General features: G+C 36.0%; 2 protein-coding genes across 4 annotated transcripts; both read left to right on the top strand.

Annotated features, from left to right (window-relative positions):
* Positions 1–375: 375 nt before the first annotated feature.
* LOC132795565 (cytochrome c oxidase assembly factor 7 homolog) lies at positions 376–2,502 on the top strand. Its single transcript, XM_060806361.1, has 3 exons — positions 376–618; positions 1,120–1,409; positions 1,485–2,502. The coding sequence occupies exons 1-3, from the start codon at positions 519–521 to the stop codon at positions 1,893–1,895; spliced, it is 801 nt and encodes a 266-aa protein (XP_060662344.1). The 5' UTR covers positions 376–518; the 3' UTR covers positions 1,896–2,502.
* A 3,339-nt stretch (positions 2,503–5,841) lies between these two features.
* LOC132795539 (sodium/potassium/calcium exchanger 3) lies at positions 5,842–19,120 on the top strand. Of its 3 annotated transcripts, none has more exons than XM_060806318.1 (8): positions 5,844–7,231; positions 14,477–14,650; positions 14,752–14,939; positions 15,047–15,233; positions 15,546–15,626; positions 16,978–17,532; positions 18,058–18,159; positions 18,287–19,119. In XM_060806318.1, exons 1-8 carry the CDS (start codon positions 7,198–7,200, stop codon positions 18,622–18,624), a joined length of 1,659 nt encoding a protein of 552 aa, XP_060662301.1. In that variant the 5' UTR covers positions 5,844–7,197; the 3' UTR covers positions 18,625–19,119. The 3 variants fall into 3 exon arrangements, with proteins under 3 accessions (XP_060662303.1, XP_060662301.1, XP_060662302.1); XM_060806319.1 differs by lacking the exon at positions 5,844–7,231 and adding an exon at positions 12,925–13,028; XM_060806320.1 differs by lacking the exon at positions 15,546–15,626 and having other exon boundaries at positions 5,842–7,231; positions 18,287–19,120.
* Positions 19,121–19,309: the final 189 nt, after the last annotated feature.

Genomic DNA, 19,309 nt, shown 5'->3' with positions numbered 1-19,309 from the left:
GCACTGTACAATTGGGTGTAATCAAAGAAAAACGAGCTTATTAGCAAATATGGCATATTCATAATATTTGAATTTAAATATTTGATACAATTCTGGCGCCAACTTATCAGTCAAGAGTGTGGCCGCAGTAATATACCAAAGGCACAAGAAAATATACCAAAGTATAACATTTCATTTGCATGCAAATTCCGTAGAATGTCAATGAATATGTACACTTAAAAAAGAGGCATAGGCAAAATATATTATTATTGCTTACAAATATTTTCTAATTTTCATAAATTAAACAGTTGTGCAAGCCTATTAATAGTGGACAAGCGATAGTCAGCGACCGGCAATCGTCTAGCAGTGTTTTCCAGCACTGCTTGTCAATGTAGAAAAAACAGCCGCAGTCGTAGCAGCAGCAAAAAGAAGAACGACAGACAGCCGCAACGATAACAACAACAACAACAACAGCAGCTAGAAGAGGCTACGACACTTCCAATTGTTATTTTTTATTCACAAATAATAAATCAAACACGATGGCGTACGACTTAAAAAAGGAATCTGATGTTAAGGAATACGTCGAGAAATTGGGCGTTGAATATCGCTTCGGTTGTTACTCGGAAAAGAAACCGGAAGGTAAATGTAGCAACAACAACAGGCGGCCTGCTGTGCGATTGCAGCACCAACAACAACAAAAACAACATTGCGTATGCGTATATATATGTGTGTGTGTGTGCTCTAACCTAGGTTTCTGTGTATAGAGCAATTACAAAACAATAACATAATCAATTGAGTGCTGCCAAAAATCGTACTGTGCGTAAATCGTATTGCAAACGTTTGAATAACAATTGTGATACCCGGTTATAGCAACGCATAGAAGGGAATTATAACTTAGTGGTAACTGAAAAAATATATAAGGTGTTTTTTTTTTATAAGATCTGATACCAATGTCTGTCCGCCTATATAAATTCGACGACAATCAAAAACTTGGCCTATAAAATGTGAGAGTAATAGGACTATAGCTTCCAGTTATGTCTGGGTAAATACCTAGAACTACCAATTTTGTTATTTCAAAATTTGTTTATGCACTCCTTAATCGAAAGAAAACTAATTACCTCTTTACCTATGTCTTTGCAGTCTGCCATCTGCTGGGCGATTATCTGGAGGGCATCAAGAAGGACTTCGAGAAGGCATCGAAGGTGTACAAATCGACATGTGATGATTACGGCTATGCCAAGTCGTGTTACAAATATGGCAACTATAGCTTTCTGGGCAAGGGCAAATCGGGCAGCAAAGGCGAACCGCGTGTCGCCTATCAATACTATGAGAAGGGTTGTAATCTGAACGATTCGGATGCTTGTTTGCACTCGGGTCTGTTGCTCGTCTCACGCTCCATGCCTAAAGAGATCGATCGTGATGTGCCCAAGGTAAGTATAGTATGAATGCATTTCAATTACCATATAATTGATTCATTATACTCATATTTAATATGCACTTTGTAGGGCCTGCAATTTCTGACCAAGAGCTGTGACATGAACAATGCCACCGCTTGCTTCTATTTGTCGGGCATGCACATTTCGGGTGTGCAAAAGAAACCGGAGGATGCAGCGGCAGCAACAAGCACAACGACAACAGCAGCGGCGGCGGGGGGTAAAGCGGCTGGGGTCAAGGACACCGATTACATTGTGCTGAAGGACATGAAGAAGGCATTTCAATTTGCGTACAAAGCGTGCGAGTTGCGCAACATGTACGCGTGTGCCAATCTCAGTCAGATGTATGCTCGTGGCGATGGCATCGAGAAGAACGAGAAGGAGGCGGAGAAGTACAAGAAGTTGGCGCTCGAGATGCAGGACGAGGTGAAGAAGCAACAGGAGACGCTCGGCTTTCAACAGGGCGTCGGCATGCCCAATTGACGATGATCAATCCCAGCGAAAAAACCAAAACAAAAAAACCATCCAACTATATATTTTACTTTATATGTAGAGTTATCTTCTGACCCCCCTCCCCCCCTCACACACACACACACACACAAACACACACACTTTCAATGGTCCATTGTCATTGCTATCCACATATACAATACTTTTGTTTTAGATCAATTTTCTGTTTCAGTTTTTTTTTTTCTTGTAATCCTAACTATTTGCTATCTTAACTTATAAGTGGGGTTATTGTTATATGTGTATATACAAAAAAAATCAGCATTTGCGTTTTCGGCATGTGTGTGAAAGAAAGCGAGTGAGAGCGAAAGCGATACAGAAAGAAAGAAAGAGAGAGAGAGAGAGAGCGACTACGTTCGAGGAAGATAATGAAAATTCTTAGTTTTAATTGTTAAAGTTAATCACAACAGCAAGCCGGCACAACATCCCTATAATAATCCTTAAATATTCCTACTCCCCGCCCCCCATCCCTCGTTGACACCTTACATTAAAGACGAAAAAGAAAACTCAAAATGCCTTCAATCATTTGGGGGTCAAGTTCTACAGAGATTACAAATACAATAAAAAATGAAAGAAAACTAAACTGAATTTTAGCGATAATCTAGCACGACTTTTGTCACTTTGCCATTGATAAGCCTTTGTTCTATACTGTAGCCTCAAATCTCAATCTCAAATGAAATATGGCTTATTTTGCAGGTGACTCAAGTATGTTGCACTTTGAATTTGGTATTTCACACGACGACTTCGATAAAAGTTGCATTTTATAGAGTAAGAAAGCTACAGTCGAGAATGCTCGACTGCGAGATACCCGCTACCCATGTGAAAAAAGCAAAACAGTGTGATATACCACAAAAATATATAAAATGTAGCAAATGCGATATTTGGTATATTAATATAGTACTACGTCCATTAGCAATATACCATAGAGGTCCAAATATACCAGATTATCAACCAAAGCAAATAAGACCTGTAGTAAGTAGGCGTTTATACCCATACAAAAGTATTTTTTCAAATAACTTTTGCAATTTTTATCCGATCGCAATATTCCCAAATTGTCAGAAATAAACAAGTGAGAAAGCTACAGTCGAGTGTACTCGACTGTGAGATACCCGCTACCCATTTTGAATAAAAGAAATATATTTTGCGGTATTTTTCTCAAAATATACCGAAAATACTAAAAAATACTAAAAATATACCAAATGGTATGTTTGGTATATCGATATAGTACCGCATTCAAAATATACCATAGACAGCACAATATACCAGATTGTTAGCCAAAGCAACTAAGACCCCTAGTAAGTAGGCGTTTTTGCCCATACAAAAGTATTTCTTTAATAACTTCGACAATTTTTATCTGATCGAAACCAAATTATCAGGAATCATAACTACTACAGTAATTATTGTATATACCAAAATTCTCTAGCTTTAAAATTACGCTTGTTATTCGATTTTATTGATTTGCGGGGGCGGAAGTGGGCGTGGCAAAAATTTGAAACAAACTTGATCTGCGTGCAAACATAACAAATGCTGTCGAAAAAAAATTATAGCTCTATCTCTTATAGTCTCTGAGATCTAGGTGTTCATACGGACGGACGGACAGACACACAGACGGACAGACGGACATGGCTAGATCGTCTCAGTTGTTGACGCTGATCAAGAAGATGTATACTTTATAGGGTCGGAGATGCCTGTTACACAAATATATACTTATAATACTCTTCTATCCTATGGGTAGCGGTTATAACAAGTAACGAACTCACATTAAATAGAGACAGAATGTTGTGTAAATATTTGCTAAAGATCAAGTAACGCTTGACAGTTGTAATATTTGGAAAATTTACACTTGTGTTTGAGAATATCAAAGAGTATCTATCTAATGATTGATCGTAATTGGTATGCGTGTCTAATTAAAATGCCATCAAATTGAGTGGGTTACAATGCGTTTGAGCTGATCCAAACACACACACACACACAGAGAGACCTCTTAGTATGACATTATTAAGGGGTACCAGAGTACTACGTCTATATATACATACATATGTATGGTAGTTTGTTAAATAGTAGAACAAACCACACGATTTCGGTGATTGTCATTCGTAACTATTTCATTTTCGTGCCTAATTAGAAGCGTTTCAATTCAATTAGCTGGACACTGGCTAGAGACAATTCATTCATTTGCCGACCATTTCAGATTTCATCTAATTTGATATACCGATGTACCATGTTTAAGTAGAGTCCATAAATCGCATGTCCGACTCGACTTTTATCACCTGGCAGGCAAACAGAGATAAGCCCTTTGTGTATGAAACGTCACGTATGTTTCTCATGTTTCACTAGTTTTCTCTCTAGATAGATTCTTTACAAAAGATATTTGATATCATCCTGAACATATTTGTGCAAGTATGTTGCAAATCAAACATTTTGACTTACGACTCTCCCGCTCTGTAAACTATTTTCAATTCCATTTATAGAGCTGACGACTGACTCTAACTGTGGACATAACTCGCTTCTCTCAGCTGGCAACAGATCTTAACATTTTTTTTTTTTGATAAGATAGATGTGAATGAAAATCTAATGAATGGGAACACAATAATCAAGCTAATCATCAGGTGAGATGAGATAACATTATTATGCCATCAGAGTTCTCTTAAAAAATTAAAAAAAGATATATATTAGACATATCTTTTTTTTAATTTTTAAGAGAACTCTGATGGCCAAGTTGTCCTATCCAGTGTAAACAATTGTCAACCTCTTAAGTTTCTTATTTCTTTAAACAGAGAAATCACTTAAAATTTCAACGAATATCAATAAAAAATTTATTCTGTTATTTTGATTTAATTACTTGAGTAAATGTAAAAAAAAAATTAAAGAGCATTCCAGTATGGAAAAATAAATACGGTTTATAAATATGAATCGTAATAAATCAACTTTTGTAAAATAATAACAAAGATGTTTGAAAATTCCCCGCTATTTGCATTACAACAAAAATGAATAGGAAATATTAAGTGAAAAGAATAAATTATATATTTTAATTTGTGGTATCTATAGATATTAAAAATATAGTTATAAAATAAAGAAGCATTTGTGAATCGTATTATACTAAAATAACCAATTAATATGCATTTTAATATAATAAATGGAAGTTACAATTTCTTTACAAAAGTTTCTGAAATCTAAAACGAAAAAGTATACAACTGACTATTAAATAGTTGTTGTTGTTGTTTAGGGCGTGGAAGACAGGAAAAAATAGAGCAATAAATGCTGCATAAACTAGGTTAATTAAACATACTTATTTTTAGGTTAGATTTGACAAAGCATTATAAGTAGGCTATGCTCGTCTGTAAAGTAGATAAAAGAATGGAAATTGTTGTTGTTGTTGGTGTTGTTGTTGTTAGTGGAGCCAAGCCCAATCGGACTTTCTTTGATGGCACGAGCTGTTTGTATGCTTTTGGGCTATAGAACATAATTAGTTAGTCGCTGTACCATGACATGACCTTTGGGGCGGCTCGTATTCGATCGTATTTGATCGTGTACAAATCCGAATTGCGAAACTGGAGACTGTCCGACGACAACAACAACAACAGCAATAATAATGCGAGCACACACTCACACACACAGCATTTGATGGGTGTGCGTGTGTGTGTGTGTGTGGTCAGCATGCAATCGGTTTTTTTTTCGTGTGCGACGACAAGTAAATGGTCTATAGTTAGTTAAACTGTATATAAACTGCACACACACACACACTTACACATATTAAAATGCCTATACACATACAGACATCGGTATGTTTGTATGTATGAATGTGTTGTGTGTATGGCAACGAATGATGCGCTATAGAACAAAAAATCAAGCTCGGCAAAAAATTTCGATGCTCAGTTTCGACTAAAGCGCTATCCGAAACATCGAATCAGTTTAACGTCAACGTCGGCGGCATCAAGACAATATATAGAAAAAAACTAAGCCAAAGCCAAAAGTTAAATCCAACAAAAAGAGAAAAAAAACCTAAACGAAAACGAATACGAAAACAAAAACACATCATACGCTAAACTAAATCAAAGTCAAAAGCAAAAACAAATACAAAATCAAAGGCACGCAAACTCGAGCCGAGCCGAAGTCGAAGCCGAAGCCGAAGCCGAGATCGCAGTCACAGTCACAGTCTCGATGCTCTGCAGTCGCAGCCGAAGCGAAATCCCAAGCAAAGCGAAGGCAAAGTCGAAACGAGCCTAGAAGACTGACACTATAAATGCACACACACAAACAAATAAATTGAGATGCGAGCATAAAGAAAAAGATGTGAAAGATGCGCGACGTCAACTAAGCGACCGGATTCGGGATTGACTTTTGCCTATTGTCATTGTTATTTTTGTTGTTGTTGTTGTTTTTTTTTTTTCGTTCTTGTTGTTGTTGTGCAAGTGTGTTTCATTTGATTTTGTTGTTGTTGTTGTGTGCAAAAGAGAATCAAGCAGACGGCAGACAGGCAGGCTTTAAGTGTGACTGTGTGACTGGCACGAGACGAGCGCGAGAGCGAGACAACTGTATAGTGCTGCCGAGACGAGGAATATAGAAAGCATAAGAAAACGAAACCGAAACGAAACCGAAATCAAAACCGAAGCCGAAGCCGAAGCCCAAAGCTTAACTTCGGGGCGAGTGCGAGACAGAGACAGAGACAGCGAGAGAAGGCGGCTAGTTTTTATGATTGCCCCTTGATTTATGCCTTTTTGCCGTTTTGGCATCTCTGTCTTTAAAACGCGCCGCGACAACGCGAAATGCATTAAGTGAGACACACACACACACGCACGCACACACACACACATATGCACATATGCCGATGCCGATGCTGTGTGTGGGTGTGTATGAGTGTCGCGCCACGTCGCGCCTTGTGCTTTAAATTGCCAGCCAACGCGCGTCGCAAACGCCTCGTTGCCGCTCCCCTCCGCCCCTCGCAACGATCATCGCCATCCTGAGCGCTGCAAGAGATCTTCACGACAATTGAAAATAACGCGCGGTTTATATAGAAAGAGACTAAAAACTTACTACTACATGCGTGCACGTGTGTGTAGGTGTAGTAGTAGTTGTTGTTGTTGTTGTTGTTGTGGGTGTTAGTGTGTGTGTGTGTGTGCTGCTGCTGCTGCCGAGGCCGAGGCTAAAGCTAAAGCTAAAGCGGGCGAATCAACACCATTGAAGTGGAAGCGACAGAGATTGAGATTGAGATTGCGTTTCATAGAGCGGCCGCAGCGCAGTTTACGAGTGTCCATCACCACTACAACACCGTGCAGCAATGGAAGACTATTGGGGTCTTAGCAGCACTACGGGTACATCCAACCAAAAAAAAAAAATTAATACACTACAAAAAACACTACAAAAGAAAAAACACAGACAATATATAATACATACATCTGTCTATAAACTTACAAAAAAAAAAAAAAAGAAACATAAAGGAACAACTCAAAACTGGAAAATATCAATTACAACAACTCAATAAGAAAATCTACAAAGAAAGTTTGTGCTGATAATTCATAAATTATTTTTGTGTGCATCATCATCAAAAACCAAAAACAATTTTTTTTTCCTTTTTGTATTTGTCCTTTTTGTTAATGCGGCAAAAATCAAAGCGTATCAAGCGCAATTAACGCAAATTACAAGTCTTGATTGTCTCTCTCTCTGTGTGTGTGTGTGTGTGTGTGTGTGTGTGCTTGTTCGTATGGATGTGTGTGTGTGTGTGGGTGTATTAAACAGTGACGTCACATGTTACATAGTATATATATAATATATACAATATATTTTGAATATATATACTATGCAAAACTAGCTCTATATATAGACATATATATAACTCGATATTCTCGTGGATCTTTTTTATTTTTTATTTATTTTTTTTTTTTTTTGCTATCTGCGCGTTTTCCCTCAATTCCACACACATGCACACATAATCTATTTATATATATATATATATATATATATGTGTGTGTGTGTGTGTGTGTGTGTCGCGTAAACTAAAGCATATGGATCAATTGTCTAAATTGGCTCATTAAGTGAAACTTAATGACATTTACTATGCAAAAAAAACAGAACAGAACAGAACACAAAAAAAATCGAAACGAAACGCAAAGAAAAGAAACAAACAACAAAATAGAAAAAAAAATACAGACTGTTGTTGTTGTTGTTGTTGCTGTGCCTATTGTTCAGTTAGCTTGTTTTTGTTGTTGTTGTATTTTCGTATTTTTGTTGCGGAAAACTTAATTTTTATAGATGACTTCATTTGTATTCTGCATTTTGCATTCTTTTCCTTTTCTTGTCTTTCGCCACGTACAATGCGGCGTATGCGCAATCTGCAATCAAGTATACGCTCAGTTAACCACTCAATCAAAACTGAGTACAAAACACCATAATTTCATATGGCGTGCAATAGATCTATTCAATATATTCAATTATATTACCCACGACATCTTCAAATTGAGCTCCAAAAGGATTTCACAATACACACGCAAAGCGCAAAGCTCACGAAAATCTATCATTTTATATAGATTATAGTGTTTTAGTCACAACCGATTCTGAGCAATAGAGAAAAGCTAAAAACTGTAATTATTATTTGTATAGAATTTTCGTTTTTGTGAGTTTCAAACATAGAAATCTATAATTATTTAAACAATTATTATCAGTTGGTCAATCTGAAAACATCTTTTGATGAATCATAGTTGAAATAACTTTGAAAGCCTATAAAACTTGAAATATTTCAAGAAATATCAGAGAAGAAGCGAAGCGAACTCGAGAATACGTGATCAAAAGCATAGATGAGCGCGTTTTTTTCTTCTTTTTTGTGTGTGAAACATGATTAATTTGGATAAATCTTAAATTGTCTCGGTGTCAGATGCCGTTGTTCGCTGGGTGCACATCAACTTGCGCAAGATACAATACAACAACAACAACAACAAGAACAACAACAACAACAACAAGATATAGAGCTGAGCTGAGCTAAGCTGAGGCACAGCTTGGGTGCTCTCGAAACTTACTTAAACGGTATACAAAAGTCATATTAAAACGCATTGTCGCGTTGATTTCGCTTACTTTATGTACACAAAAAAAAAAAAAAGAAAACTTACACAGTTCTATGTGTCTGTGTGTTTGTGTGTGTGGCTTGAGTATATAGCTCTGATCTGGACTATAACTATGTCCATTGCGACTGTTCCGTTTCGTTTCATTCTGTTCTCTTCTGTTCTGTCTGTGACTGCTTTGAGTCTCTTGTAAAAACCAAAACCAATTGCGGCTATGAGGCGTATACGTAATATGCTTTTTAGCATACTACTTTGACAGTGTTGAACAATGCAAAATGCCTCACAGGCGATGTCAACATTGAACAGAGAATTGAATACGGCGCTGTTGCTTTTTCTTTTCTTATAAATTCATTTCATATTATATTCTTAGTAGCATTTATAGATATATATTCTATATGCATATAGTACACTGTATTTCTTTTTGTTCTATCTTAATTCCATTAAGTTGTTTTAGCTTTAATACTCGACTTTTATATGATGTTAATTCCATTTTCTATTTTCGCATGGAATTTACTTTCACAACGTTGTTTCGTTTTTATACTCGTATATGATGTGCTTCTCTTTGAGGCTATGAGACGTATACGTAATATGCTTTTAAGCATACTATTTTGACAGTGTTGGACAATGCAAAATGCTTCTCAAGCGATGTCAACATTGAATAGAATTGAAAAACGCGCTGTTGCATTTCCTTTTTTTCGGAAACATTCTATAAATGAATTTCATATTTATTCTCCGAATATTTTAAGTGTTGTTGCTTTACATTATCTTCGAATTTTAAAAAGATTTAGTGGCTCTTAATAAACTATTTTGATTAATCGCTCAACATTTTTTACATACAAAAATTGTTCAAATCGACAGAAATTTAAATATTGATAAAATTGAAAATCGTACAAATACAAAATTTGAAAGTCGATCGAAATCTTCAAATTAAAAAATTTTTTAAAATCGAAGAAAAATTAAATATTAATAAAATTGAAAATTTGTAAAAGTTTTAAAATAGAAAACATTTAAAAGTCGATTGAAATTTTTAAAACACAAAACTTGTAAAGTTTGAATATTAAAACACTTTGAAGATAACAATATTGTAAAAATCGATTTGAGCAATAATTTAACTCAAACTTTGACTACTTTGACTTTTGACATGCTTAATCTTTTACATTATTAATTTGATTTTGTTTTATACTCATAATGTATTATTAGATCATTCAAATAACGATTGCAACTCAATTGTTTTTTTGTCGCTTTCTACTTCTACATTTGCTTCTGGTACTGTTTATGCGGCTCTTATTCAATTAAAGTGAACTTAATTTACAGTGATTGAACATTTCGCTGATTGTTATCCATGTTAAATTTATTATCATTAGTTGGAGCAAGCGAAGTGAGGCGAAGTGAAGCTCAGCTTAGCTGTGTAAATGCTGATTAAGCATTATTGCATTATGCGGGTCCGACGCGTTACAAAATGCGTTTGGCTGCTGCTCAATTGACCCCGAAGATGCAACTCTGAGGGCGAGGGAAAGACACAGCGGAGGGGGTATGGGAGGTGCGGAGGTGTGTGGAGGGGAGCATAGCATTGGAGTCAAAAACCCGGGTACGTTGTTGTCTGTTTGTCCGTTTGTTTGTTGTCATAAAGTAAAGTAAAGTAAAGTAAAGTGTCGAGTGAGTGAGAACTTGCCCCACAATCTTGCCACATTTCGGTTTCGTTTTTCCACTTCATAAATATTGTTGTTGTCTTCTTATCTCGTTGTTGTTGTCATTCTATTTATTGTTGGTCGTAAATATTATGATGATCACGATGATGATGATGTTGCTGTTGCTGTTGTTGATCATACTTGTGTCTTTATTACAACGTCTTTGCAACCGCGCGGCAAAATTACCTTCAATTGTTTATCGAAATTTATGCAAATTGCCTTCAAATAACTGCAACTGAGTTTCGATTTGACATAGCGGACTTTTGCTTTTACTTGTAATTAAGCTAAGACTTTCCTTTGGCAATCATTGTAGTCATCTTGCTTTTATACTATTAATGATTGCAAATACCTGGTTGCATTTTTATTATACCCGTTACCCATAGGTTATAAGTTTGTGACTCCAAGAAATGTATCATACATAACAGGTGGAAGGAAGCATCTCCAACCACATAAAGTATATATATTCATGATCAGCGTCAACTGTCCGTACGAACACCTAGATCTAACAGATATTATTATACTCTATGAATATAGAATTATAGCAATATACCAAATATAGTTTTTTCCGGTATATTAACTTGGTATATTTTTAGGATGTGGTTTTAATAAAAATCGTTTGCGGGTATCTCACACTCTATATATACCAATATACCAAGTATAGCATTCGGTATATTTTTAGTATTTTTCTGGTATATTAATTTGGTATATTTTTAGGATGTGGTTTTAATAAAAATAGGTTGCAGATATCTCAGTCCATTTATACAAATATACCAAATATAGCTTTCGGTATATTTTAGTATTTTTCGGTATATTGACTTGATATATTTATTCGGTATATTAATTTGCTATATTTTTAGGATACTCTATATATACTAAGTATACCACTCTGTATATTTTTAGTATTTTTCTGGTATATTAATTTGGCATATTTCTAGAATACAATTTTATTAAAAATAGGTTGCAGATATCTCAGTCCATTTATATAAATATACCAAATATAGCTTTCGGTATATTTTAGTATTTTTCGGTATATTGATTTGATATATTTTATGAATATTGCCGCATTGTTTTGCTTTTATTCGAGATGGATACCGGGTATCTCACAGTCGAGCACACTCGACTGAAGCTTTCTTACTTGCTAACAACATTCTGTATCACCCTAAACTGAAATTTTAATTTAAAAAATCTTAATCAAAGCAATTCAATTTTTTTTTAGCAATATTTAAAAACATTGAAAAACTAAAGCTCTCAATTTAATTGGCAACATACAAAAATGTTGTAGATATATTAAAATCATTAAAAACAAATAAACTATCAAGTTGAAATATTAGATCACTTTTTACCAATTCTTTAGCTGTTCAGCTTTTTCTTCTTTTTCTTGTGTACTTCTGCAATACAAAGCAGAAGATTACAAATGCAAACAAATAGTTTGTGTTTCTTAAGCAATTTTGTTCGAGAGTTGGAATTTGCGTCAATAAATATAGCAACTAATTCTAATTGTTCATAACTTACGAACAGATTATATAAAATTGTGAAATTATCAAGTCGAGTCTTTACTTCAATAAGCTGAGGAATGCGCCAAGTTGAAGTAATTAGCTAATGGATTTATTTTTGCGCATAAATCATTTTAAAAAGTCTTTCACGAAATTGGTAAAACACACAAATTTAGAGAACGAATCACGATTGCAAGAAATAACATTGAAATCTTGCATCTGCAAAATAGTATTATGGCTGTTTACATGTTTACTTCAAGTGTAAACAAATTAACCTAATTTGAGGTAAACTCCGATCGGCAATCGATTGTTTGATTGTTTTAGTGTTGTGTTGGGTCAGCGTTTGATTATTGTTTTTTTTTTTTTGCAATTTCAATTTGAATTTGCATTTGATGATGAGATGGCGACATGATCAAAGCGTTTTCTCGTATTTATCATTGTTTCCGCTCGATCCAAAATAAACGAAAATAAAAATGCAAGTCTAGTTGATCGATAATCAAGTGCAGCTGAAGAACGAGCAACGCACAAGAGATCGAGATCGAGATCGACATCGACATCGAGACGAAGAACGAACGCGACTCAGACTCAGACTCTCGCCTCAACACTGTAGAAAACTCGAACCTCCCTCTCAATAAACGAGCTATTATTATTTTTTTTTTGTTTTTGATGATGTTGTTTTCTTGACCGAATGACAGTCTTGTGGTTTTTCTTGCTGCTTCGCTGGTTTAGTTCTTTACCGGCGCTTGAGATCGACACAAAAAGAAAAACGACACAAGAAAAATAGGAGAAAGAATTGTGAAAAGAATTTTTTGTTTATTTTTTGTTTTGTTGGAATAAATAAACAAAAATATAAAGTGCAACCACGTAACATGAAATGTGCGCATTACGATTATTCATAAAGTGTGAACACACACACACACACACACTCGTTATCTATAATAATAACATTTGAGTGCATTACATGAATAGGTCATTCGAATTAGTCGAGACGCGAGAGATCAAATGAATTGAGATGCGATGCGATGCGATGAAAATGAAATGAAATGAGATGAGTTGTAATGACAGACGAGCTGTCGACTTGTCGAGCTGATGTTGTGAAGCTGAAGTGCAAATGCTGAACTTTTAATTGATATTTAAAGAGCTGTGAACTGTAACTTGAATGCAACACTCATTAATCAATCAAGCGATTATTGTTATTCATAATATGCACTTAAACACACGTAATTCGCTTAGTTTTTCACCTTTTTTAAGAGACGGTTTTGTTCATGAAATTAATTTCGAATTCGAGTGGATAAAAAACATAATAATTTTTGTAATTTTGAAAATGGAGTTCGAAAACATCCGAGAACTATAAATATCGTAAACGATTTTAGAATGAGCTTAGAAAAGAGCTCCTCTGATTGATCTGCTTTCCGAAATGTACTAAAATGATGAAATGAATTACGAATTTGAGTGCCTAAGAATCGCCATTAAAAACACATATTGATTTTTGTGGTTTTCAAATCAATTAAAGTGGTGTTTAAATGTTCAAAGAAAAGACAACAATAAATATCGTAAACGATTTTAGAATGAGCTTAAGAAAGTACTCTTTTCAATGATCTCTTTTCTTTATGCAAACACAATAAAGTGTATTCAAAACTAACCATTATAATAGATGGTTATCTAGAGAAATATTCTTGTAAAAAGTACAATAAAATATATTGCATATAAAATATCAAAAATTGAAATTAAGAAATCTTTCTTCTTGAGCATTTAATGCTTCCGATATTGATATATAAATTTGTTGTCAAAGTTTTGCTTAGTCATAAAATATAAATAAATTGATGTACTCACGACTTTGTAGATACCATAACAACAGGAATGTCGGAAGTATTTTAGATAAGCATTTCAACAAAATAATTTCACAGACTTCTTCAGACACAAACGCAGAAAAGTAGGCAATAGAAATGTGCAAACCTGAAAACACTTTTAAAATTGAATTTTAAAATTGAAAAATCGTATTTAAAGAATAAATATAGGAAAAGGAATTTATCTAGTTAACGTGTTCTATAATTAAAAAGAAGTGTGCAGACTAATTTGATTTTTATTAAAGTAGTAAATTTAAAGATAAATAATGTTTGGAAAATAAAATGAAATGTTGCCACAAAGAAAGTATTTACGCACATGAAAATAAATGTGAATTTGAATGCCACGAACATGTGAATATGAATATGAATATCAAGCATTATAATGCCAACTGAATATGAAGCACTATAAGTATTCTAAATACAACAAAACTAATTGCCAACACTTTCTTTGATTCTGATTCTACTCCCAAATGACAGATATAAATTGCACTCTGCCCGCCATTGATGATTTCCCCAGAGATCTATTCACGGAGGCGCAAAGACAGTCCGGTGCTGTTGTACTTCATGTTATAGCCAGTTTATATTTATTTGTAGCATTAGCAGTAGTATGTGATGAGTACTTTGTGCCAGCTGTCGAGAAAATCTGTGCAGGTAATCCAACAAAAAAGTTGATTCAATTCAGCTGCAACTATGACACTTATGATATATGTATTGCAATTATTATTTGAATATTTTTTTTTGTGAATACATAGCACTCAACATGTCCAACGATGTGGCGGGCGCCACGTTTATGGCAGCGGCCACATCGGCGCCGGAGCTGTTCGTCAATGTGATAGGCACATTTATCACAGAGGGCGACATTGGTGTTGGCACCATTGTTGGCTCTGCGGTGTTCAACATACTCGCTGTTGCCGCCTGTTGTGGCATCGGTGCCGGCATGGTTAGTATTCGCCCCGGTTCGCCTCGCCTCACGACTTTTCCATAGCAAATCATCCATGAATTCCAATGGACAATGTTTTCGTTTCGTTTTGTTTATGCTTTTCTTAGACTATACCGCTGGACTGGTGGCCTCTGACGCGAGACAGCATCGCCTATGGCGTTACAGTCGCCATCCTAATCTGTGTGATGCACGATGAGCGCGTCGAGTGGTACGAGGCTCTCATTCTGGTATCGCTCTATGCCGTCTATTTGGCAGTCATGTATTTCGACAAATCTTTCCAAAAGTGCGCCAAAGGTGAGTGTTTTCAAATGTTGAAACGATTTTGGGCTTAAACAGCATTCAATGGGTGTTAAATCAAGCACTTTTACCACGTTTATAAGACTATAAGGCTAAAATGGTTTCACATTTGCTGTTGTAAACCAAGTTTAATCATCGCATAAACGTTGTAATTGTCTGATTAACAATCTTTAGACAGACTCTGTTCAAAAAATACGCTGGTAGACAGACAGACAAGTTAGTTAGTCAGTCAGTCGGTCAGTTGGTGAAACACACACGTACACAGTCAGTCACAAATACATACAACTTGCCAACAACTCTCACACACAGGTGGCGTTAAGCAGGCGCGTTCGCGCAGCCGCTCCTCCAACTGCAGCATACACACAAAGAACAGCAATGAGAAGGAACCAGGTACACACAAAACAAAGCTACAACATATGTTACTCCTACTCAAAGTCCACTTCCAGAGTTTACCCAACTTTTCATTCCATATCATGCTTGTTCCTCTACCAGTTTTCAATTCCAGTACTCATTCCAGTTTACTTGCGATTTTTCACTTGCTTTTGTATTTTCCATTGCATCCTTATATTCCACTTTTCAAATGTACAGTCCTCTTCCCATTCATCATTTATACTCCCGTTCCAGTTTCCATTCTATACACATGATTTCCATTTATACAACCCTTCCACTTGACTTTCCATATACCATATTTGAAATTTTTCCTGATGCCCTTTTAATTTAAATTTCTTCTCTGATTTCCAATTGGTTTTCCATTTCCCATTCGTGCTTTTTTTCCAGTAACTTTTCCTTTTCAATTATAATTTTCCATTCTTAAAACCTTTTCATTTGCATTTCGATGTTCAACATTTCCAGTTGTTCTTCTATCATATTTCTTATCTCACTGCAGTTTCTTTTTCATTTCCTTTTCCAGTTTAATTTATTTGCCTTTTTATTTGTAAATTCTGCTTCCACTTAATCTGTCTATCCACTTTCTTTCCATTTGCCTTTTCATATTCCTTTACCATTCATAATTTCAGCTCTCGTTCCAGTTTCCATTCTATTCGTGCTCTTCTTCGTATTACTTTTCCATTTGCTAGCTATTTTCAATATAAGCAATTGTTTCTTTTGTCCTTCTATTTCATCCCTGTTAATTTAATTTGTTAATAGTTTAATTTCTTCTTTCATTTAATCTGCTTAGGCACTTTCTTTCCATTTAACTTTTTATATTCTTTTATTACTCTCTTCTCCTCCTTTCCAGCATTCCAGTTTACTCCACTTCAGTTCTGATTTCCATTTAAATCTTTCCTGCATTTGCAGGATTGCTTTCCAATTTTCCAATTCCATGGCATTCAAATCATTCCAGCATTTACTTTCCAGTTTTCCCCTTCCATGGCATTTGAATCTTTCCTGCATTTGCTTTCCAATTTTCCCATTCCATGGCATTCAAATCATTCCAGCATTTGCTTTCCAGTTTTCCCATTCTATGGCATTTGAATCTTTCCCGCATTTGCTTTCCAATTTTCCCCTTCCATGACATTTGAATCTTTCCCGCATTTGCTTTCCAATTTTCCCATTCCATGGCATTCAAATCATTCCAGCATTTGCTTTCCAGTTTTCCCATTCTATGGCATTTGAATCTTTCCTGCATTTGCTTTCCAGTTTTCCCCTTCCATGGCATTTGAATCTTTCCTGCATTTGCTTTCCAGTTATTCCATTTTCAATGGCAATATAAAAATCAAATAACCTTCTCACCTTTCCACAGAACTTGTAGAGAATCGCATCTGCCAGAACATGGCAAGCATTCAGCTGAATGGCGGCCTCAACAACGATCAGTCCAAGGCGGGCAGCAATACCACAACCACAACCACAGCTGGCTTAGGCGGTGGTGGAGGCGTCGTTGCAGCTGTTAGCAGCGGTCCAGCTGCAGGAGGAGTAGGAGGTGGAGGAACTGCAGCTGGAACTGGCGTTGGCGTTGGTGTGGCAGCAATCGGACCCATTGTCTCGGTGTCGGCTGTTGTGGACAATGCGGATCCTGAGTCGCAGCTCGCTGCGGTAGCTGCGGTGGCTGCGGCGGCAGCTGCTGCGGGTGAGGAGCAGGAACAGGAGGGTTATTCGCTATTCACATATCCAAAGGGTACGAGTTGCTTTGCCCAGTTCACGTGGCTGATCATTTGGCCCATCCATCTGCTCTTCCGCATCGCGATACCCGATTGCAAAAAGGACAAGAGCAACAGGATCTTCCCATTGACTTTCTTCATGTGCATTGTGTGGATCGGATCGCTCTCCTATGTGGTCGCGTGGATGATAACCATTATTGGTAAGTTTGTGATTATCGATTTATTTTATCATATAGTTGAGTTACTTAAATGTATGATTTTTCATGGCATAAACTTTATTTTGATTATGATTTTTTGTGATACAAAAATGGAATATATTTCCATTTCCAAATGTTGCATATCCTTGTTTTTTAGATCGATTTAAACATTTTAGTATGCGACTTCATTATTTTTCACGGCATAAAGTTTGAAGGCATTAATGAATTTCCACGACATAAACATAACAATTTTAAATTCTTGTATATCTATTTTTTGTTATGATTTTTGGTGACATAATTTTGAATATGAATTGTACTATACTTTATAAATCGATTTCATGAATTTTCATGGCAAAACATTACACAAAGATGGAATATTTTCCAAATGCTATATATCCTCGTTTTTCAAATCATTTTCAATGGCGAAAACGTTACAAATTGGGTTTGTCATGGCGTAAAGTTTTCCCCAACATTTCGAATCATGAATTTTCATGGCATACTTTGTACTTTTCTTTATCGTTCTTCCAGGCGACACACTTAAGATACCCGATTCGGTGATGGGAATTACATTTTTGGCCGCCGGCACCAGTGTTCCCGAGGCAGTGTCCAGTGTGATTGTGGCCAAACGCGGTGAGTATGAGTTGAACAGTGAACAGTGAGTAACGATCGTGATTCGATTGTATATTAATTGTGGATGTCCTTCATATATATGTATATGTGTGCTCTATATTGTCGTTGTTGTTGTTGTTGTTGGCAGGTCACGGATCGATGGGAATATGCAATTCAATTGGATCGAATACGTTCGATATATTATTGTGCCTGGGCGTGCCGTGGCTGATAAAGGCGGTGTTTTTCCCCATACTGCCGGGACAGAATTATGTGGCGATCAATTCGGCGGGCTTGGAATATTCGGCGATCACATTGCTGTCGACGCTGTTTCTGCTCTATTTGACATTCTCGATGAACAAGTTCAAGCTGGACAAGAAAGTGGGCATCGCCTGTTTGGTGATCTATTTGGTATTTATGGTATTTGCCTCGCTCATTGAGCTCAATGTGTTCTTTCGCGTCAATCTGCCAACCTGCGGACGATCATGAGCCATTGTGGGAGCCTAAGGAGCTGCGAGATAGGAAGTTAGGGAGCTGGAAGCTCGCGGCTGGAGCTGAAGCTGGAGCTGGAGCTGGGACTGGTACTGCAATTGAAACTAGAGCTAGAACTGGAACTGCAACTGGAATCTGGAATCTAGAGCTGAAGCTAATTATAACAAAAGAGAGAGAGAGAGAGCGGGAGAGTGGAAGAGGCAAGAGAGCGAGAGCGAGAGGGAGAGGGAGAGAAAGTGGGCCGAGGCAACTCTGCAGTGCAGTCGTTTTAATTAATTAATATGTATTTCCTGTTCTATTCTATCTACCTTGATAGTTGAGTTACCTTATGCTACTACGTTATGCTGTTATTGTAATACTTTTTTTTTATTATTATTATTAAAGTAGAATGGAAAACTCATCAGTGATCACATCGCAGTGACATGAGAGAATCAACCAAAAATCAAAAACCAAAACAAACAAACCAAAAAAAAAACAAAAACAAAAAAAAACCAAACAAAACAAAACAAAACAAAAAAAAACAAATCAAATCAAAACAAAACAAAAACAAACAAACCACAAAAAACAACAAAAACCAAACAACAAATTCAATAATGTATTTATATGATTAATATATGAGATTTAACAATGAAAATATACCAATCATCTGTTTCATTTCAATTCCCTTGTTCAACACCGATAG

The sequence above is a fragment of the Drosophila nasuta genome, chromosome X (genome assembly GCF_023558535.2).
Source record: "Drosophila nasuta strain 15112-1781.00 chromosome X, ASM2355853v1, whole genome shotgun sequence".
NCBI classification, from domain to species: Eukaryota; Metazoa; Arthropoda; class Insecta; order Diptera; family Drosophilidae; genus Drosophila; species Drosophila nasuta.
The sequence above is the reverse complement of the archived record's forward strand: the minus strand, read 5'-3'. Positions and strand labels throughout refer to the sequence as shown.